Raw genomic sequence first — 26,250 nt, 5'->3', positions numbered from 1 at the left:
GACCTTGTTCCTTAACCACTTGTTCTGCCAATAGGTCTCATCACAGTGCAGACCACCTATTCATCCTATGTTTTGGAAAAGGTCTTTTTTTACCTGCCCTTCCAAGGAAGGTGAAAACAAAGGCTGGCTCCAGACTTAATTTAAAAAGGAGGGAAAGTTGAATTTTGGCAACCTGAAATCTAAGTCTCATTGCTCTAATGCATCCTGTTCTCCATCCTGAACAAAGGAGACAGGAGACAAAGGGTGACTGATTCTATGCTAGATTTGTTGAAAATATGAATATATTTTTCCTTTCAACTTTTAAAGATGTGCTTGATTTATCTATCTATCTATCTATCTATCTATCTATCTATCTATCTATCTATGAATAAGTCTCTTTTTAAAAGCTCAGGGTGTCCTTGAACTTACTATGTATCTTAGGCTGGATTCTAACTCAGAATCCTTATTCCTCAGCTTCCCAGTGTCCTCCATGTTCCTCCATGCCTGCAAGTTGTCCTCTTACTTACATATGCAGGCTGTGGCATGTGTGGCCATGCACATATGCAAATATGAAAGCCGGGTGATGGGGGTGCACGCCTTTAATCCCAGCACTTGGGAGGCAGAGACAGGTGGATCTCTGTGAGTTCGAGGCCAGCCTGGTCTCCAGAGTGAGTGCCAGGATAGGCTCCAAAGCTACACAGAGAAACCCTGTCTCGAAAAAACAAACAAACAACAACAACAACAACAAACAAACAAATATGAAAGAAAGGGAGAAGATTGATGCTTACTTTATAGGCCTTTTGCTTTTATAAAAATGTAATACTATTTTTTAAAAGATTTTAAAAATTTTTTATTATGTGTACAGTTATCTGCATGCGTGCTTGCACACCAGAAGAAGGCACCAGATCTTATTACAGATGGTTGTGAGCCACCATGTGGTTGCTGGGAATTGAACTTAGGTCCTCTGGAAGAACAGCTAGTGTTCTTAACCTCTGAGCCATCTCTCCAGCCCATAAAAATATAATACTATTTATATCTTTACCATTATTCAAAAAACTTAATTACTGTGACATGTAAGGTTGCACAAAATCCCATATCACAAATGGACAAGACAATAGGAAAAAGCAAATAGCTTGGAAGAAAGTATTATATACAAGCACATGGCAGAGTAGTAAATGATGGCTTCCCTTTTAATACCACGATCCTTTTTGTCTCATTTATATACTAGAATTGGGAGATAGGCTTGATGATCTAATTTTGGATTTAGTTGGAACTTACTCCTTCTCTGGAGTTGTGTTTTTGTTTTGAATGGTGTAGGGTAATCACTGATTGTTAATTTGTGAAAAATATAAGTTAGTCTCAGGCACTTCTAAACACATAAGCAATGTGTTGACATTCCCATAGCTCACAAGTGATTTCAAGTACTAGTTTGCAACAAGTGAATGCATTTTGATTATATTAAAGTTTTCATGTGGGTTATATATTAGAGAGCTTTTAAAAGGACAGACTAGTGAATTTGAAAGGACACTGGATAGAAATGAAAAAATTCTGATCTCTAGCGCTTGCTTGGCCGCTAATGTTTTGTTTCATGCAAACATTTCTTTGGGCCTCAATTTCGTATCTGTAAATGGTTCTTTAAATTTGATTATCTCTTAAAAATTTGTCTCTGCCACTTTTTCTATGTATCTTCTTCTCCCTCTTCTTTATTGCCACTGTTTAGAGTTCAGACAACCTTTTTCTGTAAAAGAAGGAAAATGCCTCATTTGAGTTGGTATGAGGAGACAGAACATCTCTTCTGGATGAGCTTCTATCAGTCTGTAAGACAAACAGAGGAGACATGCACTATACCACATAAGCTCCTTGGACCCTTGGTTTAGATAGTATGTTTTTAGGAAGAGATGCTGAGGGGAGAGAATCAGTCATGGTGGATTTTACTTTAGCCTCATCTTAGACTCCTTCCTTCTAATTCTCCCCATGCCCCTCCCAAACCAAATGATCACTATACCCTTCCTTCCCTGCTCTTCCCACTGGGGTTTGACCTGCTGAAGACATGACTTAGAGCCTGAGGCAAAAAAATAATCTGTGGGCAAATTTGTATTAATTTCAAAAAGGCTTTACTTGGTAATTCATTGTTAATGTTGGTTTGCTTTATGTATCATGCCTGTAGTTCTGTAGGAGGCCCCTATGGCTTTGAGCCCTGGGCAGATTGGAATGGTAATTGGTGAGGGGCAGGGGAAGGAATGAGGTGTTGGTATATAATAACTCTGGCTGATGTGGTACTTATTATGTAGTCCAGGCTGCCTGGAACTTAGAGCAATCTTCCTGTCTTAGCCACCTCACTCCTGGAATTACAGACATGTGCAAGCATTCCTGGCTGGTATGCTACTCTTAAGGTTATTGCCTCCCAAACAGAGCCCTTAAGAACTTTTAATCTTTCATAATCATCGAGAAAAGGACTGAGAAAGAAAACCAGATAATTTATCATCTAGATGAGCAATGTCTTGAGAACTATCCCTGGGTGCTTTAGATAAAATTTCATTTAGATTAGAGTGACTCTGAAGTTGGGTGTTGTAGCCTGTAATCTCTGAAGATAGAGGCAGGAAGATCAGGAGTTCAAGTCCATTCTCAAGAGTATAGTGAGCTTTCATTGAGGCCAGCCTGAGCAACAGGAGATCCTGTCTCAACAGACAAATGAACAAATGAAAAAGTGACATTGAGTTCTATTATACAACATGATGACTGTTGTTAGTAACAGTACATTCAGTACATTATATTCTTGAAAAATGGTGAATTGGGTTGGAAGTGACACATATGTGAGGTTTTACATATAGCTGGGTTCCTTTATCATCACAATGATCTTGTCCCTAAGAGGACAAAGAACATAACTTGTCATGTCATTAGCAAGTTGTGATGTGGAGTTTCAAATATAGTTCTGAACAAACATTCTCCCACTTCAATACACTGGGTGGGGCGAAGGAGGGTGCTATAACTTGGAGATGTCTCAGAGAAGATGTGTTTTCTGTCCATAAGTCCACTGAGGGGATACTATAGAAAAAGAGTACAACCAACCTATAAGGTCAGAAGGGCCAGAGCCTTGATGTCACAGGGGAAAATTATTGGAGAAAGTATCTGAACTTGACAAGATACTAAGCAACTATCTCTCTTGGGTTGAAAGCAAATGAGGATGAGAATCTACAGAGGGCCCTGTGCACAGGTGGTGGGAGGATGTGAGCTCTTCCCTTTTGATAGCTTGATAAAAGCATGGGGAAGAAATCCATTATACCTGACTTGGAGACCCATCATTCAAGGACGCCCTTGTGGAAGAACTGGGGCTCGAAAGGAATTGACTAAAGCTCTAGGGCTATTCAGGAGCTCAGCAGGCATCTGGCTTATGACCAGAAAGGAAGTAAGAGAAAGAGGAAGCATATTTCTTGGCACCCAGTGATAAATAACATGCAACAATGGGAAACTATAGCTTGAGGAGGTCCAGGGCCTGGTGGGAAATGGGAATGGAGCCCACAATTGCTCCCACTTACTTCTGTTTCTTTTTGTGAGTGTGCTTGCTGCCAGGAAGGAAAAAGAACATATTTTGCTTCAGGCATGCTGCATTTGCTTGCTTAATCTCTTAAGGCAGATTCTTCAAATGACTTCATCTTGAATTTTGTACATGCCACTAGGTGGCAGGGCTACCACTATGCATAACACTCTTCTTGCTTTTTGAGATTATAATATAATTACAACATTTCTTCCTTCCATTTCTTCCCTCCAAACCCTCCCATAGACCCCCTCCCCACTCTCCTTCAGATTCATGGACTCTTTTTTCACTAATTGTTGTTACACACACACACACACAGAGACAGAGAGAGAGACAGAGAGAGACAGAGACAGACAGACACAGAGAAAGACACAGACACACACACACACACACACACACACACAGAGAGAGAGAGAGAGAGAGAGAGAGAGAGAGAGAGAGAGAGAGAGAGAGAGAGAGAGAGAGAGAGAGAGAAATCCTGCCTTCTCAGCCATTCTAGTAATCGATCTTTTAAAGAGCAAATGCATGGGAATGTACTGGGAATTCAGTTGAGGAAACCATAAAAATCACAAAACTTTATGACTCAGTAAAATACTTAAAACTGGCTGACTTTGCATTAGGACTTATTTTTTCTGGTTTTATAAGATGATTAACATCTATTATGACACTAACATTGGTAGTATCCCCATTACAGATGAGGGATTGAGAGGAATTGAGGGGAAAAGTTCTGCTTAATGTCATATAGCTAGTTATAAGGAGTAAGTGGTACAGCTCGAGCCTGAACTTGGGTAGATTCTCCTTTTTCCCAGTGCCTTCTGTTAGTTATGCCCTGTGTGAGCTCCCTTTGTTTAGCCTACTCCCTAAACAGAAACTCGGCTGAGTATCATCTGTTCTGTGAGGAAGATGCTCACTGGAGTTCAAGCTGTGTTGAGCAGAAGAACCAGAGGTTGTGGTAGAGTCTTACAGATTTTTCCAGTTAAACATCGATTTGCTTTTAGGTGGGTGGTGATGCAGCTGCTGCTGAGCCGGTAATAGAATCTTAGTGCACTTCAGATGTCTGGGCACTGATGTGGTTTTGCACATAATTTTTCATGCTGTATTTTTCCTAAGGCTTTGGCCTTGCTTATGATGCAGCTCTGGGATTCTGAGATGGCTCATGATGTTGCTGGCTTGTTACACAGATAGATACAGTTAGTATGCGAGGAAGGTACCATGTGGCACCGACTCTTGAATTGACTTCTGCAAGTAAAAAGAAAAAAGAGGTAAATGGGATTCTGTCTTACACCCCGAAACTTCTAAAAATTAGCAATGATTTTCTTACAGGCAAATCTTTTTCTTTTATTGGACTTCAATTTTTTTCTTGGTAGTTTTTTTTTATTACCATCTATAAATTACATGTAATAATTGGTTTTCTTTCTTTTTTCTTGTTATTTTTCAAGACAGGGTTTTTCTGTGTAATAGTAGCCCTGGCTGTCCTGGAACCTGCTCTATAGACCAGGCTAGCCTCAAACTCAGAGATTCACTTGTCTCTCTCTTGAGTGCCAGGATTAAAGGAGTGTGCCACCATGCCCAGCTTGGTATGACGTTTTCAATAAATGTACTTAATGTATTTTGATCTATTCACCCCCTCTTACTTTGATTAGTCTCGATTCCCACTCCTGCCAATCTCTTTCCTCTTCTCAAATAGTCCCTCTTCGACTTTCATGTCTGCCGCTTCCCAACCAGTGAGTTTCCTTATGGCCCTTTACAGAAGCATGGCTATCAACTGATAACTGCCAGTACATCTTCCAGGATGGGTGTAGCATTGCAAAGCCCTTTCCATGATAGAATGTTAACTCAAATCTTATGTAGGTCTCATGTGGGCAATCACAGCTGCTGTGAGCGAGTTCATGACCGAACTGTCCAAAGCTGATAGTAGTTCTTTTATGTGGGATGCACACTTAATTTGAAGGCAGTTTGATAGCACATCACTGGTCTTCTTCACCTTACTAGCCTATGCTGTGTGAACCCTGTTTACTCTCCACAGTCTATTTGGGGAAATAGTGCTGAGTACAGAATCCAATTCACAGTGTCTAGGTTTTTTGTTTTTGTTTTCTTGTTCACCCAAAATGTGTTTCTTGGGACAGTTTCCCACTCATCTTTTATTGATGATGCTTTGGTGCATTTCTCGCTTCCACCATACTCCTAGGCATATTTCGTATAGTCATTCACTGTGTTCCACTGCTTAAGGCTTTCTCAAGGACAGCCCCACCTGAAATCAAAGTCTTATTTACTATAAAATTGGAAGTGAGTAATTTTTGGCCCAATTTCCCTGTTCTTGGAATTGGAAATGGAGCCTGTAGTTGTTTGATCAAATGGACCTCATCACTCCATGGACCATAATTGTCGATTTCCTTGTAGCCTGTTGTCACAGGTCATTTCTTTTGTCTTTGTTCTTTTTCAGTATCAGTTCTGACTTCAGACTGTATTTCCTTCCTCACATATCCTCACTTTGGAGCTTGAGTATTGGTTGAGAAACTGTTCATCTCTCCAAGCTCAAGAGCTTAAGGAAGTGGAAAATTCATATCGTTTTGATTTCCCTATGCTCCCAAAAGAAGAGGCAGTGTTCCTATCAAAATCCCCTTCAGTCCTTGGTTTTCTGAGTCACCACAACTAGCCTCTTGGTTTAGGTAAAGGCCAATTGTTGCTTTACCAGTTCTGTTCCTTTTATGCCCCACTCTTCAGGACCTAAGCATTTTAGCCTTTCAGTCTGTACTGTCTTCACTGGGTCTTTTTCTCTCCAGGATCTGAATGTTTCTGCAACGTTTCTTCTTTCAACCAGTTGCATTTCATTTGGAATTCTGAAACCGCATTGGAAAAAAATCAGAACTCTTAGTTGGCTCCTATGTTAAACATAGGATAAGAAAGAGTTTTAAAAATTTTCCCAGAGCCATCCCTACATGTGAAATCATTTAATAATTGTTCCCCCAATTAGATAATGAGGAAGCTGGGGCTATTAATGTCATCAATAAAGGACAGCAGTGACACTAATGACTGCCAATTCAGTCAATTATAAAGACTTAACTCTTTCATAAAAACCTAAAGGCCTAAATTGGGGAGCTTCTACATAGCTGGACCAGTGGAAGTTGCTGAAGGGACATAGGAACTCTGCCCTCCTCCAGTTGCATCTCTGCACCTTTTCTGTTTGTTCATCTGTGTCTTTTTAAATGTGCTTCCTTTGTTAATTTGAGACAGACATTCGATATGTTGCCCTGGCTGGCCTGGCCTGGGACTTGCCTTGCAGACAAGGCTGGTCTTGAATTCACAGAGACCAGAGACCATCCTGTCTCTGCCTCCTGAGTGCTGAAATTATGCACAGCTCCCTCCCTCCTCTTTTGGCACAGGATCTCAAGTAGCCCAAACTGGGCTCAATGCTGACCTTGAACTTCTGATCCTCTTGCCTCCACCTCATTCCTCTTGAGGGCTGGGATTACAGGAATGCATTACCATGCCCTATGTAATACCCTTTATATAGAATGGAAAAACAAAAAAAAATGGCAAAGCATAATATATAAGAGTACCCCCAGAAGGATATAATACAGGAGTTAACCTGAGAATCTTTGTCTACAGTCTCTAATCCACTCTGGGAGCAGTCAGCTATATAGCATTATAGGAGAAGGGAAATAGTAGCAGAAAGTATGAGAATTTGCTTGATTTAGACATACAGCATAATGTAAATCTTGACTCTGTCAATTACTATCTGAACCTTGGGCATGCTATTTCATTTCTGGACTTTTACTATTGCTATCTGTAAAGTGAGCATCACTGTACTCGTGTCAGAGGGTTCTTTTGAGAATTGAAGATGCTAATGGATATAAGTTAGGTTATTGGTGTGTACCAGTGTTCACAGTAGCACTTAGTGGGGAAAGAAGCTGATATTAGTTCTTTCTTTTTATTTCATTATTATGCATTAAGCATATGTTAATTATAAAAATCATGGATTTGTGACATTTTCATACAAGTGTATTATATTTTGATTATAATGACCCTCTTTTCATTCATCGGTCCTTGTCCTTTTCCTAAAGAGTTTTCCTTCTACTTCTGTTCTTTTTTTAAAAATCTAGACTCCTTGTATGACAGTAATTCCTTTAAAAATACATTTTTCTTAGTTATTTAAGAATTTCACACAATGTATTTTGATCATATTCACCTACTTTCAGACCCTCTCCCTCCCAACTTCATGTACTCAGTTTTTTAACACACAGAGTCTAATTAGGCTTGCCAGTATGTTCATAGGTATAGAGTCACTAACTGGAGTATAGGAAACCTTCTAAAGGCCACATCTCTGAAGAAAACGGACTCTTACTGCTCCAGAAGCCATTAACTGCCAATAGACATCAGTTCTTGACTGTTGCTTTAAGTGTTTTTTTCTTTCTAGACTGGCAGTACCTTAAACCATTATGGGTAGATGTAAGTTGGCTCCACCTTTATGTTCTTTAATTTCTGCCACGGGATAGATATTAAGCCAGTGACTGTTTTGTTTTTTCCAGGTGGTGAAAACAATTGGCTTGAGGGAAGTTTGGTTCTTTGGTCTACAGTACCAGGACACAAAAGCTTTTTCTACTTGGCTGAAACTCAATAAGAAGGTAATCACTTAACTGCTGTCAGAAGTTGTTCCAGCTAATAACATTGCTTGCTAGCAAACCTGAGATACTTAGTAATATATTGAACTATAAAGGAAATGGTGTTTAGAGTGTTAGTTTACAAAGTTACATGGAGGGGAACAACCAGACTTAGCCAGCTGTCCTAAGTCAGACAACCATCATGTTTATGTAAGATTGTGTCATTTGTAGACAAAAGGCTTTTTCTACCTGTCTGCTTGGTTGGTTCTGCAGCTTTCATCTCTCCCACCCTGCTTTTTTATTTTGAGAAAGGGTTGCTTGTTATAGACTGGTCTCAAGCTCTCTATGTAGCAGGTGGTGGGTGACCTTGAACATCTGATCTTCTTGTTTCCACTTGAGTGTTGGGACTGCAGGTAGCCCAACACCATGCTCCTACTGATGACTTTCATCAAAATATAGGCAGAGAACTCAACTGAGGTAAAGTTGTGTTTCAACTTTGACTTCTGAGCAATATGGCCACCCAAAAGGAGTGCAGAGGATTCTTTAATTTAGACTTGTTGTGGACCAAAGCTTCCAGTGGTTTAAGGTGAGATCCCTTTCTCGAGGTCTGTAGGACTGTAAGAAAGAGCTGAAACTCCTTAAACATCTGCAGACACCTGGCAGACTTCCTTCTCCATACCCCCCAAACTGGTTGACTTTGACTTTACAAGTCTAATACTGTGCTGTGGCTCATTTTGCTGACTGTATCTAGAGGCAGTTATCTCACTTTTGCTTATAAAACAAAGATCTTGTTTTATTAAAGCATGGAGACTTTGTAGAATTACATTTATTTACTATGTATGTGTATGTGTGCATGCATGCATGCCATAGTAAACATTTCAGTTCTTTCATTCATTTTGTTGTTCCCCAGGATCTAAATGAGGTCATCAGCCTTGGAAGCAAGTGACTTTACTCTCTGAGTCATGCTGCTGGCCCCAACAGTAGCCACTTTTGCTCCACAAAGTAGGAGCCATTTTCAGGCTTTAGAAGGTCATGTGGTTACTGTCTAACCCAGCCAACTCTGCAGCTTCAACCAGATGTGCTGTACTGCAATAATTTATAAAGTAGGAGAATACTTGAAAGAGGAGCTTTAGGGGTAGGGGAGATTCTCGGCTCAGCTCTTAAGAGCACTGGCTGTTCTTCCAGAGGATCTAGGTTCAGTTCCCAGCACTGACTTTGCAGCTCACACATGCCTGTAACTCTAGTTCTGGGGGATCTAATGCCCTCTTCTGGCCAACCTAGGTGCCAGCCATGCACTTGACACAGCACCCGCATACAGAAAAATTATAAAATACAATACATTTTACACAAGAAGCTTAAGAGAGAGGAGTATTCTTAAACCTAGTCCCAGAATTTGAAATCATTGAGCTGTATTGTCAGGTAACAGTGGCTTCTGTCATCAGTGTGTATTAGAAATTTTAAGAAGAAAATTTCCAAGGGGAAGTAATATATGTAAGATTCCTCAGTGACTTCTGTGTTTTAGTTTAGTTTAGTTTTGTTTTAAATTATGAGGAGAGTCGCAGGCTTTGGAGATTACTTGAAATTAAAATGAGCACTCTCCCACTACCTTAGACACTCTCCCATCACCAAAATCTAGTATTTGAGAGCCTACATAACCTTGTTCCTCCCAGGTGACTGCACAGGATGTGCGGAAGGAAAGTCCGCTGCTCTTCAAGTTCCGGGCCAAGTTCTACCCAGAGGATGTGTCTGAGGAGCTGATCCAGGATATCACCCAGCGCCTGTTCTTTCTGCAAGTGAAGGAGGGCATTCTCAATGATGACATCTATTGCCCACCTGAAACTGCTGTGCTGTTGGCCTCCTATGCTGTCCAGTCTAAGTATGGCGATTTCAATAAGGAAGTACACAAGTCTGGCTACCTGGCAGGAGATAAGCTGCTGCCCCAGAGGTGAGGTGGTACCCTGGTCTTTTGGCCTGGGTAAAGTGGATAGGGGGTAGCAACCAAAAACTGGCTAATCCCCACTCCATATGGGGTGCCAAGTTTCTTTCCACTAGGTTCTGTCTAAAGACTGTTGTGCTGCTCAGAGAGACACATTTGCATATAGTATTGTATCTTATTGTATTTCCGGTCCCCAAACAGCAGTTTTCCTCTTTCTATCCCTGATTTCAAAGCTTCATTACCCTGGAGATAGGTGCTTACGTAGAACCTAAGATGGGTTGATTTGTTTTGTCCTCCCCCATTTTCATTTCTTCTTCACTGATGAGATTTTATTTTAGAAATTCACAGGAGAGAAAGAGAAAAATATGCAAGTCACGGGTACCATTCTACAGAGTTTTCTGATTTTGTAAACTCCAAAGGTGAAAGCTCTTAAACACTTAATGTTTTTGTTTTAACATCATGTCAATGCCAAATAAACAAAGCAAGCGGTTTCTTTATTTTCTGGCTCAGGAAGGAGAGATAACAGAGGTACTCTCTCTGATTTGCCCCATCTCTCACATTTGAAGCAGAACTGACCTGGACAGCCAATGTCCTGATTCTTCTTTTTTTTTTTTAACCTTGGAGGTTTTATTTCATTTTGCAAAAGCTTTTGGATTAGAACAGGAGAAGAAAAACTAAGAAAGCCTGATTCTGGGATCCTTAGTGGAACTGGAGCTGTGGCCTGTACACATGCCATCAGAAGATATTAGAGATAGTAATTGTGCCCTAGGAAACTTTTGCAGTCAGTGTCATGATGTCTGAGCTGGCATATTTTAAAACAAGCTTTGTTTAACAATCTGGTAGAATTATGGGTCAGACCTATTGGTTTCCTTCAGAGTAGTTTGGGACTACTTCCTTGCCCTATATCCAAGGTGTCTTATGAACACCAACTCTTGGCCCCAAAGGGTGTTGGAGAGAATATCCCTGCCTATCTGTACTGTTAGCTCCCCAGCACAGACTCCTGATGTATTACTGTTGAGTTTGGAGATGCAACACATTATTAGCTTTGTGGTTAAAGGAATAAAGAGGGCCTGACCTTTAATCCCAGCACTTTGGAGGCAGAGGCAGGTGAAGCTCTCTGAGTTTGAGGCCAGCCTGGTCTATGTAATCAGTTTCAGGATAGCCACAGCTACATAATAGAGAGACCCTATCTCAACCAACCAACCAAACAAATAAATAGATGAATCCCTGTCTCAGACAGATAGATAGATAGACAGACAGACAGAAGTGGAATGAATGAATAAAGAGGGTGATTCCATTGTCCTGTTTGGTCATCTGTTCTTGGAGCTCTTTTAGGAAGTTCCTTGTGTCTGCTTCAGTGTCTGTACTTTTCTGATCATTCATTGTCTTTCTAGAGTCTTGGAGCAGCACAAACTCAACAAGGACCAGTGGGAAGAGCGGATCCAGGTGTGGCACGAGGAACACCGAGGCATGCTCAGGTAAGCCTCTCCTACTAGCTTTCCCTCCCTCCCTCCCTCCCTCCCTCCTCCCTCCCTCCCTCCCTCCCTCCCTCTCTCTCTCTTTTTCTCTCTCTCTCTCTCTCTCATGCATGTGCCTGTGCACCATTGTTTCATGCTGGGGTGCACATGTGGAGGTCAGAGACAACTTTTGGGAGTCTATCCTCTTCTTCTACTCTACCATGTAGGTCCCAGTAACTGAACTCAGGTTGTCAGACTTGATGGTCACTGCCCTGACCAGCTGAGCCATTGTACCAGCCTTAGAAGTTTTTTTGGGAAATGATCTCAGTAAGTAGCCTAGCTGATCTTGAACACACAATCCTACTACCCCTACCTTCCAAGTACTGGGGTTACAGACATGTTCCACCACTCACTACATCCTAATTAGTTTTGACTTCAGTGAAGAGGAAGAAACATCAGGAACTCAAGGAAGTTTCTGGGCTACCTAGTGATTCCACCCCTAAAAGGAAATGATAAAGGAACTCACTAAACATAGTAAAAGTATTTGATGCTTGAGGAACAAATGTCATTTTACCATCAGTACTCTGTCTAAATTCTGCTAGGAATGCACTTCTGTAAGAGGGTGTCACAATGGAAAAGAGGGAGAATAGCTTCCATAAAGCTGATATTCCTGAAGACAAGGGACAGCCTCTCCTTATTCTTTGGGCTCCTGTCAGCAGATTTTATTTAACAGAACGGATGCATATTTTTGTTATTCATCATTTCCTTACATTCTATCTATTTCCCAATCCTGGGAGCAATACTGTTGTCGGAAACACAGATCAAGCTGGCTATTTTTTTATGTTGCCAGGTCTGATGTGGCAGTGCTACTGTGTGACAGTTCCTCTTTTCCATTCTTCATCATATAGGGAGGATGCTGTCCTGGAATATCTCAAGATCGCTCAAGACCTGGAGATGTACGGTGTGAACTATTTCAGCATCAAGAACAAGAAAGGCTCAGAGCTATGGCTGGGTGTGGATGCCTTGGGACTCAACATCTATGAGCAGAATGACAGGTATACCTCAGACTTCTTTAAACATAGGTGTCATCCCTTACCACAGAGCAAGTCTAGAGCATTTGAGTCACAGCTCAATTATTTTTCTACCTAATGAAGTCCAGCCAAGATGTTTGTATAGCTTCCTTAATCCTCTGTTAACTAGAGTTATTACTATTATGATGGTAGTCACTAGCCACATCTTATTATTGAACATTTGAAATGTCATTACAGCTGAGATGTGTCATAAATGGAAACTACATATACCACACTTTGAAGAACTACTATGAGAAAGAAAAATGTGTACTAATCATCTTTCTATACCCATAACAGAATTCCTGGGAGAAATCAACTTCAAGGAGAAAACATATAGTTTGGCTTGTGTATTTACTTGATACAGTTGCTTTGGGCCTGTATTGAGGTAGAATTTCATGGTGGAGAACATGTAGTTGCTGACCTCATGGCAGCTGAGAAATAGACAATGAAAGAGGAAGGGATTGGAATCCCGATATTTCCTTTGAGGATATGCCCCCAATAACCTACTTCCTCCATCCAAGCCCCATTCACAAAGCTCCGCCATCACTAATAATGCCATTATCTGGGAACCTAGCCTTCAACAAATGAGCTTGCCAGAACTCATTCTCATTTAATATCTAATATTTAAATTATTCTGGGTATGGTGGTGCATGCCTGTTATCCTAGCACTTAGGAGGTGAATGCAGAGAATCAGGAGTTCAAGGCCAGCCTTGACTATGTAGTTAATTCAAGGTTTTCTTAGTATAGGGCTGTTAATGTTCTGATGAAACACCATGACCAAAAGCAACTTGCAGAGGAAAGGGTTTATTTCACTCACTCTTGCATATTTATCATTAAAAGCATTGATCACAGGAGCTGAAGCAGGGCAGGAACCTAGAGGCAGTGGCTGATGCAAAGACCATGAAGGAGTGCTGCTTACTGGCTTACTCCCCAGACTGCTTAGACTGCTTTCTTATAGAACCCAAGAAGACCAGCTCAAGGATCACACCACCCACAACAGAGTGGGACCTCAGTAACTAATTTTAAAATACCTTGTAGTCAGATCTTATGGAGGCATTTGAGGTTCCATCCTTTCAGATGACTGTAGTTTATGTCAAGTTGACATAAAACTAGCCATCCTGGGCTATGTGAGACCTTGTCTCATCTGTTTCCCATGCAAAAATAATTCAAACTACAGTGATGTACAAATGTACTTATATTTTTAAATGTGATTTATAAGTACAAATGATTGTATTAGGATCTATAGGATTAATTAAGCCTTTACAATTGGATCATCATATTTCCAATAGCTACTAGAACATTTGTAAATGTGACCCTTCTGATTTTTGGATTTTGCTGAGCTAGAGTCTATGTTGTGAGGGTTCATAAAGTTCACGGCTCATGATGCAGTGACTTTTGGCCTATAAGTCTTTCTGTAGTTTAGTCTTTGTTTATCCCCACCCCCTAGTGTGTGCTCTTGGTAAGGATGAAATTATTAGATTATTGTTCCATTTACCACCAGAATCTGAGTTTATTATTTACCTTCTCGAAGTTAATGGTTTTATGTAGAAGGTTCTCAGTTAAATTACTGCAGATCTTCTGGAAGGTATTTGCTTCTGTCCCAAACAGAACAAAAGAAACAGCAATAAGTAATAACAGTAGGGAGAAGTTTGTGTTAGGGGATTGGTGGTAGTGAAGGCAAGGCACTAGGTCTGTTTTCTTGCTTTGTCATTGTCATGATGTTATTGGCCTGTGTTTCTGCAGACTGACTCCTAAGATTGGCTTCCCTTGGAGTGAAATCAGGAATATCTCCTTCAATGATAAGAAATTTGTCATCAAGCCTATTGACAAAAAAGCCCCGGTGAGTGCTTCCTCCTGACTGTGCATGGCAGGCTTTTGCCAAGGCTTAGATAATTCAAAGAGCAAATAGGTCATTGGATATGTCTGTATCTCTATATTCTGTTGTGTATAACTTGTACACAACGGAACAAGAAGCACAAATGGAAAAGAAAAAGAGGACATTGATGCTGAGAAATGGCCAGGCGATATCCTTTATTTGGTTCCTCTCTATTATCAAATTCCCTTTGTGGGTGGGTGAGGTGAGCTACAGGTCTTAAGTGCTGCTGCTTTGCCACTGCCTCACTTTCCGAAGTACCCAAAATGTACTCCTCGTGTACTTGACTCCTGTTTAATTGTGGAAAGAAAGGCAGAGCCAGAAGTTCACATCCAAAGGTGACATTCCAAATTTACCTTTTAAATCTTTTAAGAAAAGAAGATTAAACATTTTCTTTATGCATATTTCTTTACTCAAGAGTTTTTAAGGCAAAGTTTTGCTCTAACCCAGCCTGGCCTTAACTTAAAGTAACTCTCAGGCTTCAGCCCATGAGTATTAGAATTACATACATGCATTATCATATCCTCTAAAAGGTGCCCTTTAATTATTACATTTAACTTGTTAATTAATTTAGCATGTGGCAATAATAATTAAAAAAGAGATCATGAGTTTTGGGGAGTCACACAAGTAGGATGGAAGCGAAGCGCTCATGTAAGTATTTCTCAATAAAATAAAAATCCAGCTGTAAACAAAAGCTTTTAAAAACAAATAACAGTCAAGATAATTGATGCTTAAGAAATTTAGATATTTGTGTACTTAGTTAGCTTTCTTGTAACTAGAACACACTTTTTAGAGATTACAGAAATTCTGACACCTATGGTGTACCTACCTATTGACTAGAGTGTTTTCTATCCTATAGGAGGCCCTTTTGGATTCATTTGAGAACTCTAGTTAGACTTCAGGTAGTGAGACATGACATTGTCTACTCCCTTAAGAGTTAATCCAGGCCAGGCGTTGGTGGCACACGCCTTTAATCCCAGCACTCAGGAAGCAGAGGCAGGCGGATCTCTGTGAGTTTGAGGCCAGCCTAGTCTCCAGAGCAAGTGCCAGGATAGGCTCCTAAGCTACACAGAGAAACCCTGTCTCGAAAAAAAAAAAAAAAGAGTTAATCCAGTTGGGCTAGTCAATCACTAGGCCAAGGAAGTACCTCTCCTTGAAAAGTCATTCAACCTTAAGCTAAGGTAAAGAAGTAGGAATAATTATCTCTTTAATGAGACAGTGTGGTTTTCCTTCCCCGAGTTACTACCCCATAGTTTAGTCCCTGTTAGTTACCATGAGGTTCTTTTGGATGTGCTTATCTTACTAGCTCCTGATGCAAAGGGACATAACTCTTCCCTTCTCTTCTGTGGTTGTGTTTCAAATGCTGACCAGAACCTGCATATGCTTTCTCTGGTGCCTTGGACTTTTTCACACTTTGTGTAAAGATCTCCTTGCAATATGGCTACTTTACCACCATGTGGCTGACTTCCATATTGGCTTAACTCAAGGCCCTCTTAAGCTCCTGTGAATTAATAATAAACTTATTTTGAAAACTGAAAAAAAAATACCATAGCAGAAGAAGACACTTCTGATAAAGTATTTTAGGGTGCTATTTTATTTTTAAAGATTTTCAATTTCCCATGTTTATTTTGTGTGGAGGAGGTGAAAGGATACACACTCCATGATGCCCATGTGGAGACCAGAGGACAACTTGTTAGAATTTGTTTTCTTTCTCAATGTTGTTTTTGGGTATCAAACTCTTATTGTCAGGCTTGGTGGCAGGCACCTTTAGTTTGTGAGCCATCTTGCTGGTCCCAGGCTGCTTTTCATGATCAGAGTTGGTAAAAATGGTGATTTTGGTGGAAAGAGTACTTGATGTCAAAGATAAGAAACATGGGTTCTAGCCTTAAGTCTACTACTTCCCTGACAACTGACTCTAGGAAAAATGATTTTCTTACTCTGGTAATTAGGATTCCCACTGCAATGCAAATGATTGGATTACACAGTCTTTCCAGTACTTTTGGGTTTAGCTTAACAGAAGCCAGTCACTTTCACCTTTTTCTCAAGACTTTAAAAAATGTATCAGTTTATTATTCTATTACTGGTGTGTATGTGCATGCATGTGTGTGCTCCAGGGCGTATGTGAGCCATTTTGTCAGCCCTAAAAACTCAATGCTATTTTCCCTCCAGGACTTTGTGTTCTATGCTCCCCGGCTTCGGATTAACAAGAGGATCTTGGCCTTGTGCATGGGGAATCATGAGCTGTACATGCGTCGGCGTAAGCCTGACACCATTGAGGTTCAGCAGATGAAGGCACAGGCTCGGGAGGAGAAGCACCAGAAGCAGATGGAGCGGTAGGTGCCATAGTGTTGAACTTAGTAGTCCTAACTCTACTGCTGTGGTAAGGAAGTTTCTAAAAGCTTCCTAGACGGCTTAGGGTGTGGTATCAGCCCAGAACCAGGACTTGTGAACTGTGGAGGGGAGGAAACTCCTTAAATTCAGTGTCAGCACAGACATTTTTGTTTCTTAGAAACAGGCACCAAAAGTCTGGGATTTCAGAGGCTTCTAGAGGGAGGAACCTCTTCCAGTACTCTCCTATCCCCACCGGCCCATAGTCTACCTGAGAAATCTATTCTATTTCCCCTTCCCAAGGAGATCCAAGTGTCCTCTCCTTGAGCCCTCCTTGTTACTTAGCTTCTCTGGGTTTGTGGATTGTAGAATGATTGTCTTTTACTTTATAGCTAGTGTCCACTTATAAATGAGTGCACATCATGTTTGTTTTTCTGGGTCTGAGTTACCTCACTCAGGATGGGTTTTTCTAGTTCCATCCATTTGCCTGCAAATTTCATGATGTCATTGTTTTTAACAACTGAGTAATACTCCATTGTGAAAATATACTGCTGCATTTTCTTTATCCATTCTTTGGTGAGGGACATTTAGGGTGTTTCTAGTTTCTGGCTATTATGAATAATGCTGCTATGAACATGGTTGTGCAAGAATCCTTGTGGTATGGTGGATTGTCCTTTGGGTATGTGCCCAAGATACCAAGATATATCTGGGTCTTGAGGAAGATTAATTCCCAATTTTCCGGGAAATCACTATGTTGATTTTCAAAATGTCTGCACCAGTTTTCACTCCCACAAAGGTGCTGTAAGTTCAAGGCCAGCCAGGAATAAATAGTAAGAACCTGTTTTAAATAATGAAAATGGAAATAAAAATGAGCATGTATTTTTTTTCACAATGAACCTGGTTCTAATACATATAGATATATATTCATGTGTCAACATTAATTATATACGTGTATGTATATACATATGTTTGTGTGTGTGGCTTGTGTGTGCGTGTGTGTGCGTGTGTGTGTGTGTGTGTGTGTGTGTGTGTGTGTGTGTGTGTATACATATACATGCATGAGTTTGTGGGTACTTGGGTGCATGCGCACCACCCACAACTAAGGTTGACTTTTCCCCCAATACTGGTGTTTGGACTCAAAGCCCTGTGAATGTCAGGCAAGTACTCTATCATTGACCTATGATGACAGCCCAGAGTTCTCATTATTAAGAAGAAGAAAAAATACCAAGATTTGGATACAGTTTACTGAACTAGAACATACTCTGCAGGACCTCACAGTCTAGTAACACAGAGAATGAAGGAAATACATACATGTATGTGCTCACACTGTCTTACTTACATAGTCTTGAGATACAAAAGCTATATTATTAATTCCCTTAAATATTTATTGAGCAGTAAAAATTTCCTCATCTTATGAAGCTGTCATTCTAGTAGGAGAAGTTTTTAAAGATAGGGTTTCTCTGTGTAACAGCACCGACTGTCCTGGAACTCACTCTGTAGACCAGGCCGGCCTCGAATTCACAGAGATCCACCTGCCTCTGCCTGTGGAGTGCTGGGATTAAAGGTGTGCACCACCACCATCCATCATTCTAATAGAAGACAGATAAAATAAACAAATTGTTTAGCATATGCAATAGTGAAAAGTGCTATGAAAAAGTGTGTGCCAAGCATTCTGAAGGTCTGAGCGTGAGGACATGTAGCCAAGGTCTAAGAATGCTTCTTACGGGTTGGAGAGATGTTGGCTCAGCATTTAAGAATGCTTGCTGCTATTGCAGAAAACCCAGGTTCGGTTCCCAGCATCCACTTGGCAGCTTCCAACCATTTGTAACTCCACTTCCAGGGGATCTGGCACCTTCTAGATTCTGTGGGCACAGCATACATATTGTGCACTTATATATACAGGAAAAACACACATAAAATAAAAATAAAGTCTTTAAAACAAAAAATGATGCTTCCTTGAATAGGTAGTGAGGGCAGAAAAAGCAAATACTTATCCTAGATCGGCAACAAAGTCTGGAAAAAGGGAACCTAAAGCTGGGGTTGAAGGAAAGCAGAGTTAGGCCTAGTTGTCCAAGACAGAGTGCAAAGGTTAGTAAATAATTTTGCAGATAGAAGAAAGAGCAAAGCCATCTAGTTGGTTACTTGCAGTACCAGCATTCCTCTTTAGGTTTCAGGAATTTGAGGTAAATGGACTGAGCATAGAAATCTGTGGGGCAGTGATATGATGGTTAGATGGAGGAAATCGAGAATGGTCCTTGTTCACAACCTCTGCCTTACATTGGGAGGCTGGGGGCTAACAGACTCAGGTCCTGGAAACCTTCAAGATACCATGCAGCCTTACTGTCCTGTTATCATTACTCCTTGTCTTCTCTAGTGCTCTGCTGGAAAATGAGAAGAAGAAGCGTGAGCTGGCAGAAAAAGAGAAGGAGAAGATTGAACGGGAGAAAGAAGAACTGATGGAGAAGCTGAAGCAGATTGAGGAGCAGACTAAGAAGGCTCAGCAAGGTGAGGTTTAGAGTCACCGTGGAGTTTCCCCAGAACCTCACCCTAAGGTATATACATTATTCCCTGAGCTGCACAACAAGACTCCATAGTCTAGGTGTGGCCACAGAGTAGATAAAGAATTTTTCGGGAAAAATTTTGCTACCATTCCCTACTGTGCCATGAAGTGGACATTTCCCAGGAAGCAAGTCAGTGTGCCATCTTCATCTCTGAGCCCTCCATCAATTTCCTCCTTTTCTACCAGAACTGGAAGAACAGACCCGTAGGGCCCTAGAACTTGAGCAGGAACGGAAGCGTGCCCAGAGTGAGGCTGAAAAACTGGCCAAAGAGCGTCAAGAAGCTGAAGAAGCCAAGGAGGCCCTGCTGCAAGCTTCTCGGGACCAGAAGAAGACCCAGGAACAGCTGGTAAGGTGGCATCCTGGGCTGGGGCTGTGTGCATGCATTTTTGGCTTGCCCCCTTACCAGTTTATAAATCTCTTTGCTTGTGTAACTGAGTCTTTCTAACTTGTTTGTATCCAAAAGGTCTCCAAGAATTCATTTGAAAGCAAGCTGACTTATCACTAGTATGGCTCACAGTCTTCCATAGCCCTTGCGTTTCATTTACTTTCTCATATAGAGATCTGATCCTGTAACCTAAGAAAGGAAAAGGAAGAGTACCTATCATGTGTTGTTTTAGCCACATTTCTTCTTTCCTTGCTTTCTTTTGTTTCTTTCTTCAATAGCCTCATGGAATTAAAGCCTAGACAGAATAATGTGACTAGACAAGGAAACTGGGAATCATGGAGGCTGGGAACTTGTCAAAGGTCACAGCTGTGTTTGCTGAAGGATTACAGCCCTTTTTTCTCCACTGGAAAGATTCTTTCCCTCCAAACTATGGTTCTGTGACTTGGAATTTAAGAATCTAGGGCCAAATTTCCTTAACACAGTCCCTTTGCTTGTAATATTGGAGTGTTAGTATCTCTCAGGAGAAAGATGGCATGAGAAATTTGCTCAAGGCATAAGGGTATGCATAAACTTTTCCCCACTGCATAGATAGCCTTGTGATATTCATATTTATTTGTTCTGGTAGCAGTCTTGGTGGAGCCCTAGGATAGCAGTGAAGCCTTTGCTACTTCAAGCAGTGACTTCTAAGCTTTGCTGAGGTCCCATTGCATGTACATTTGGCAACATTAAGAGGGGAAGAGGGAAAGAACGGGAACAGAGATGACCAATTGTCTGCCTTAAGGAGACCTGTAGTCTAGGAGGGGAGCTGTGACTTATGACGGTGTAAAAAGGGTAGAGTAATTTGGTTGAAAGAGTCACCAGGGCAACAAGAAATGGTACAGCTAATTACCTACCAGTTCTGTAGAAGAACTGGGGTTACAGGCATCTGGACCCTGAAAACCCAAAGGTCAAGCCCTTACAGGCTTCTAATATGTCTATAGGCTTCAGAAATGGCAGAGCTGACCTCACGGATCTCTCAGTTGGAAATGGCCCGAAAGAAGAAGGAGAGTGAGGCTGTGGAATGGCAGCAAAAGGTAAGATGCAGAATCCAGAGCAAAGCACCGTGGGAAAGAGTACGTTATATGTTTGTATTCCAGTTTTTACATTTCCTAGATGTATACTCCCCCTTTTTTAGACAAACAGCTTTTCAAAGTCATTATGGGAGAAGGTGTTCAAAGCTTTCTCAAATATTTTAGAATTCCCAATATCCATTGGAAGTTGATACAATCACTCTTATTTTCTTTTTTCTTTTGAATTAGAAACAAGATTGTTTTACATGTCAATCCCAGTTCCCACTCCCTCCCCTCCTCCCCTAACAGCGCCCCCCCTCCAACTAAAACCCTACCTATCACATATCCTTTCTGCTCCCCAGGGAGGGTGAGGCCTTCCATAAGGTGTCATCAGTGTCTATCTTATCCTTTGTGATAGGGCCTAGGCCCACCCCTATGTGTCTTTGCTCAGGGAGTATCCCTGTATGTGGATATGTGGATTGGGCTCCCAAAGTCCATACCTATGCTAGGGATAAGTACTGACCTACTACAAGAAGTCCCACAGATTTCTGAGGTCTTCTCACTGAAACCCACGTTCCTGGGGTCTGGATCAGTCCCATGCTGGTATCCCAGCTATCAGTCTGGGGACCAAGAGCTCCCTGTTGTTCAAGTCAGCTGTTTCTGTGGGTTTCACCAGCCTGGTCTGGACCCCTTTGCCCATCACTCATTCTTCTTTGCAACTGGATTCCAGTTCAGTTCAGTGATTAGTTGTGGAATCACTCTTATTTTCAACTAAAAAAAATCCCCAGGATCAAGTCAATAAAGTTATTTGTACTAACTGGTCTCTTACTAGACTTTCTAGGTATGATTAGGTTATCACAAGCTACCTGATCTGACGATCAGTGCTTCTCTTTCTGTCACTGGACAGGCCCAAATGGTACAGGAGGACTTGGAGAAGACTCGTGCTGAGCTGAAGACTGCCATGAGTACACCTCATGTGGCAGAGCCTGCTGAGAATGAACAGGATGAACAGGATGAGAATGGGGCAGAGGCCAGTGCTGAGCTTCGGGCTGATGCTATGGCCAAGGACCGCAGCGAAGAGGAGCGTACCACTGAGGCTGAGAAGAATGAGCGTGTGCAGAAGCATCTTAAGGTATCCAGGCAGGCCCAACAGATGAGACTAAGTAATGACTCAATAGTTCATGACTGCTACTAGAGTTACGGTATACATGCTGTAGTCCATGCCTATAGTATTTTTTTCTTTCTTTTTTTACTCTCTACTCTTTTGGGTCTTTGCTCTTTGGGGGGCATGCCACTCAGCTCCCAAATAAATCACACAGAGGCTTATTCTTTCTTATGAATGCACGGCCTTAGCCTGGCTTATTTCTAGCCAGCTTTTCTTAAATTATCTTGTCTATCTTTTGCCTCTGGGCTTTTACCTGTTGCTATTTCTCTGTATCTTTTCTTTCCTTCTTATGCCATGGCTTGCTGCGTAGCTGGATGGCTGGCCCCTGATGTCCTCCTCCTTTTTTGCTCCTCAATCTCTTCTTCCCAGATCTCTCCTCCAGCCCTGCCTATCCTTTCTCCTGCCTAGTTATTGGCCGTTCAGCTCTTTATCAGACCAATCTGGTGTTTTAGGCAGGCAAAGCAACACAGCTTCACAGAGTTAAGCAAATGTAACATAAAAGAAAACAACACATCTTTACATCATTAAATAAATATCCCACAGCAGAAAGCAATGTGACACATCTTTAACTAATGTTCCAAAACACATGCCAGTGCTGAGTGGGAGTCTGGAACTGTGGCAAGTTGAAGGGAAGACATTTTGACTTACCAGTCACACCTGAGAGTACCTCATTTAGCTCTCTCCTACTTCCTACTACTCTCCCATCTTTTATTCAGAAAATATCTAGCTAACCAAGTTGCTACTGGAATATTTGGAATATTATGCTATTGTTTTACTCTCAAGAGATAGCTCTCATTAATCCATCCTATACTATGTGTATGTGGCACATGTTCATGTGTGTACAAGTGCATATGGAATGTATGGGTAGGAAAGAGGAGAAAAAAGAAGAGAAGTCTGACTCTGCTTGCATTCTCACAGGCCCTTACTTCAGAGCTGGCCAATGCCCGGGATGAGTCCAAGAAGACTGCCAATGACATGATCCATGCTGAGAACATGCGACTGGGACGAGACAAATACAAGACCCTGCGCCAGATCCGGCAGGGCAATACCAAGCAGCGCATTGATGAGTTTGAGTCCATGTAGTGGGCATTCAGCCTTCAGGGACCCCTCCTCCTCCTTCCTTGTCCCCACACTCCTATAGTTTTGCCTAACTAACACTGTGCTGGAGCCACTAACTAGAAAAGCCTTGGAGCCATGCCAAGCATTCAGTATAGCCACGGGACCAAATTTAGCCTATTTAGACCTTCAGTCTCCCCACTCAGATCCCTGGGCAAACAAATGGCCCACTGTGGTGCGAATGGAATCTCCGTCTTCTCTGGCACATTCAACCTAGCTTTCTAGAATAGGTAATTTTCCCCCAGCCTGAGCTCATTCCTTTTGATTGGACAAGCACCCCCCCCCACTCACACTTACTGTTTTCCTCTGGGACTCAAGTGTGAAATAGGTTGATAGCTAGTTCCCATCCCTTTCCTGTTTCTTCCAAGTCCTGTGATTTGCAAAGTTATGATATTGTGTGGTTTAGGGACAGAAGTAAAAAGTAGTGCCTTGGCTTTGTCATTCAGTATGTCAGCTGACCTAGGATTTGGCCTCTTAATGTCCATCCCTTTTAGAGTTATTTAGGCTTTGTAATGATTGGAGGGTAAAGAGAAGTTTAGCCATTCTTATTTCTTCTACCTCCTATGTTGGGCCCATTACTAATTCAGCCGAAATAAGCCTTGTCCCAGTGTTTAGGGACTCAGTTTCCAACCAAGGAGGGAATAAAGGGATGCAGGAAACAGTGCATTCGAGAGAGCACACTAACAACCTAAAAAGGCCCTTGCCACCGAGCATCTTGGGAGCCTTTCTTCTATCAGGTTAGGTTTATGGGTAAGGCTATCCCCATGTTAGTTCATGTTCCTGGTTCCATCTCAGAATCTGTTCCTGCCCTCTCCAGTCCCCAGATCTCTTCCAGCTAGGACAGAGAGGACAAGTACTCCCAAACCTAGCCAGTTGCACCTAAAGGTGTTGCCACCAAGGGAGAAATGCTTATACCTGGCTGTAGTATTTTCCCTGCCAAGAGTTCTAAACTCCTCCCCCAGATACACATTATGATGAGTAAGAGTAACTCTCACCTTTCAGTCACCCAGTAACCCTTCCCCATCTAACCCAGTCCAAGGTGGTGAGTGGGCCCTGCTTCTGACAAATCTCTAACCCAGGTCTCATCACTAGTTGTGCTGTCCCTTGGAGCTACATACAGAAAGCTGCTGGGTATTCTGGCCTTGTCCCTTCACACCCCCACACCATTTTCTCCACTTTGGAGCAGCTGCTTCCTCTTTTTTGTCACATGTGTGCTCTTCTAATTTTTTACCAGTATTATATATTCTAGTGATATCTAACTCGATATTGATTTCTACTTTTTTTTATTTTTTTGCTAACGCACTATTAGAGATATTAGTCTTGGGACAAGATAATTTTAGCTTCATTATTTTTACTACCCCCACCCCATGTCTGGGAAATATATACTATATTAAAAAGGATATTTTGCCAAAAACAAAATGTAAGAAGACTTCAGTATTAGTGATTTACCTGTCACTATAGGTCATACAATCCATTTAAAATGTACTTAATATTTGGTTTTATTGTTCCTGTTTGCCTTTTCCCCAGGGTTCAGTTCCCAAAAGGCTGTATTGTCCTTCAATCCAGTACCCCTAACCCAGATCCTCCCTCAGCCCTTGCCCCTTTTACTTAACCTTGGGGAATCTTATATGCATTGCTGTGAATTGTATTGACACTCGGTGAGCTGCCCTATATTGGCTAAATTCAAACCTGGAATTGTGGGGGCAATCTAGCTGCATTAAGGGCAATAACCCACCCCCACAGAGGCTGGGGAGAAGGTTAGAATTTATATTCAGGTTTTTTGTGTATTTTTATTTTTTAAATAATTGTTTGGAGGGGTTTATGCTCAATCTGTGTTCTATTTCAGTGCCAATAAAATTTAGGAAGACTTCATTGTGACTTGGTCTTTCTTTCTGAATATTTCATTGTAGTTTCTAGTCTACAGGCTACCTTTCTATCTTTTATCTCATTTTACCTTGATTTAAGTTCTAGTGGAAGAAGGAATATAATTATCCTCATTTTAATAGGAAGGAATGACTTTAGACATCACCAAAACAGGAGTAACCAGGTTAAGTCCTGAGATTACAGGTGTGATAGAGCTGACAAATCTATTCCTTTATTTTACTGCTTTATGCCCAGATTGTCCTGGAACTTACTAGGTAGACCAGGCTGGCCTGAGATTTGTGGCAATCCTGTCCCTACCTCCCAAGTACAATTATTATAGATGTGAGGTATCATGTCAGGCTTGCATTTGTATTATTCCAAATTACTATCTCACACTGTCTTTAATGTTATAGGAATAAAGGGTAAATTAGTGGTTTCCAGCAGTTAAGGAGCAAGGTTAAAAAAAAAAAAAACTGACCATGGGGTCTACAGCACTGTAACAGCAACACTGGAGGTCAGCATGGATTACACAGCGAGTTTCAGACTTTTCCCTAAATAAATCACAAACCACAAAGTAAATAAATCAATAGAGAAAAGGAACAGGGTAGAAAATATGCAGAGTAGAGCTTGTGTCAGAAGTAAGTGTGGCTATAAGAGCAGCACATTTCGTATGCCGTGTTCTGTATTATAACTGGCTCCATGATATCATTTTAGCAGTTGACACATGACGATTTTTAGGATGCCACTCAGAGAGCTGAGTCAAGTGTCTGTGTAGTTAGTGTCTTCAGTGTTTCTTTTTGGAAGATAGTTTTGTTTATATATGTACATGAATGTTTTGCCCACATGTGTATTTGTGCACTGTGTGCATGCCTGCCGCCTTAGAGAGCGGAAATGTGTGTCAGATCCCCTGGAACTAAAGTTACAGAAGGTTGTGTGCTGCCATGTAGGTGCTGAGACCTGAACCTGTGTCCTGCTAGAGCAGTCAGTACTCTAAACCTACTGAGCCATCTCCAACCCCACTTTATTCTTTCTTACAACTTCATATGAGTCTTTGATATGACTTAGCTTATAAAACTGAGTGGGAGAGGAGGAGGTTGGTGGGAGAGTGAACATGAACACAAGCCAACTGCATATATGAAAACATCATAATGAAACTTGTTATTTTGTACACTGTAGATAAACAGTGACTCCATGTATTTGCCAATGACACGGCAATACTATATACAATAATGTTTTTTTTTTTTTCTGGAAGCTCTCAAACTTGAATTAAGTAAATAAATGAAATTCCAGCATATTTATACAACATATTACTTGGAAATATAAGTAAATGTA

At 41.3% G+C, this 26,250-nt stretch overlaps 1 protein-coding gene and 1 non-coding gene across 2 annotated transcripts in view; one reads left to right on the top strand and one right to left on the bottom strand.

Moving 5' to 3' along the window:
* Positions 1–24,927, top strand: part of Msn (moesin) — a 72,101-nt gene extending 47,174 nt beyond the window's left edge. The window contains exons 3-13 of the mRNA XM_027431851.2: positions 8,044–8,139; positions 9,786–10,060; positions 11,446–11,529; positions 12,417–12,563; positions 14,322–14,418; positions 16,621–16,784; positions 19,154–19,284; positions 19,526–19,686; positions 20,706–20,798; positions 21,682–21,906; positions 22,858–24,927. Of these exons, the coding sequence (XP_027287652.1) occupies positions 8,044–8,139; positions 9,786–10,060; positions 11,446–11,529; positions 12,417–12,563; positions 14,322–14,418; positions 16,621–16,784; positions 19,154–19,284; positions 19,526–19,686; positions 20,706–20,798; positions 21,682–21,906; positions 22,858–23,022 (1,638 nt within the window). The 3' untranslated portion in view covers positions 23,023–24,927. The remainder of the gene's footprint in view (positions 1–8,043; positions 8,140–9,785; positions 10,061–11,445; positions 11,530–12,416; positions 12,564–14,321; positions 14,419–16,620; positions 16,785–19,153; positions 19,285–19,525; positions 19,687–20,705; positions 20,799–21,681; positions 21,907–22,857) is intronic.
* On the bottom strand, positions 8,262–8,396 carry LOC113837544. Its single transcript, XR_003488188.1, has one exon.
* Positions 24,928–26,250: the final 1,323 nt, after the last annotated feature.

Source organism: Cricetulus griseus, chromosome X, assembly GCF_003668045.3.
Source record: "Cricetulus griseus strain 17A/GY chromosome X, alternate assembly CriGri-PICRH-1.0, whole genome shotgun sequence".
Classification (NCBI taxonomy): domain Eukaryota; kingdom Metazoa; phylum Chordata; class Mammalia; order Rodentia; family Cricetidae; genus Cricetulus; species Cricetulus griseus.
This window is presented reverse-complemented; position numbering and strand designations above follow the sequence as displayed.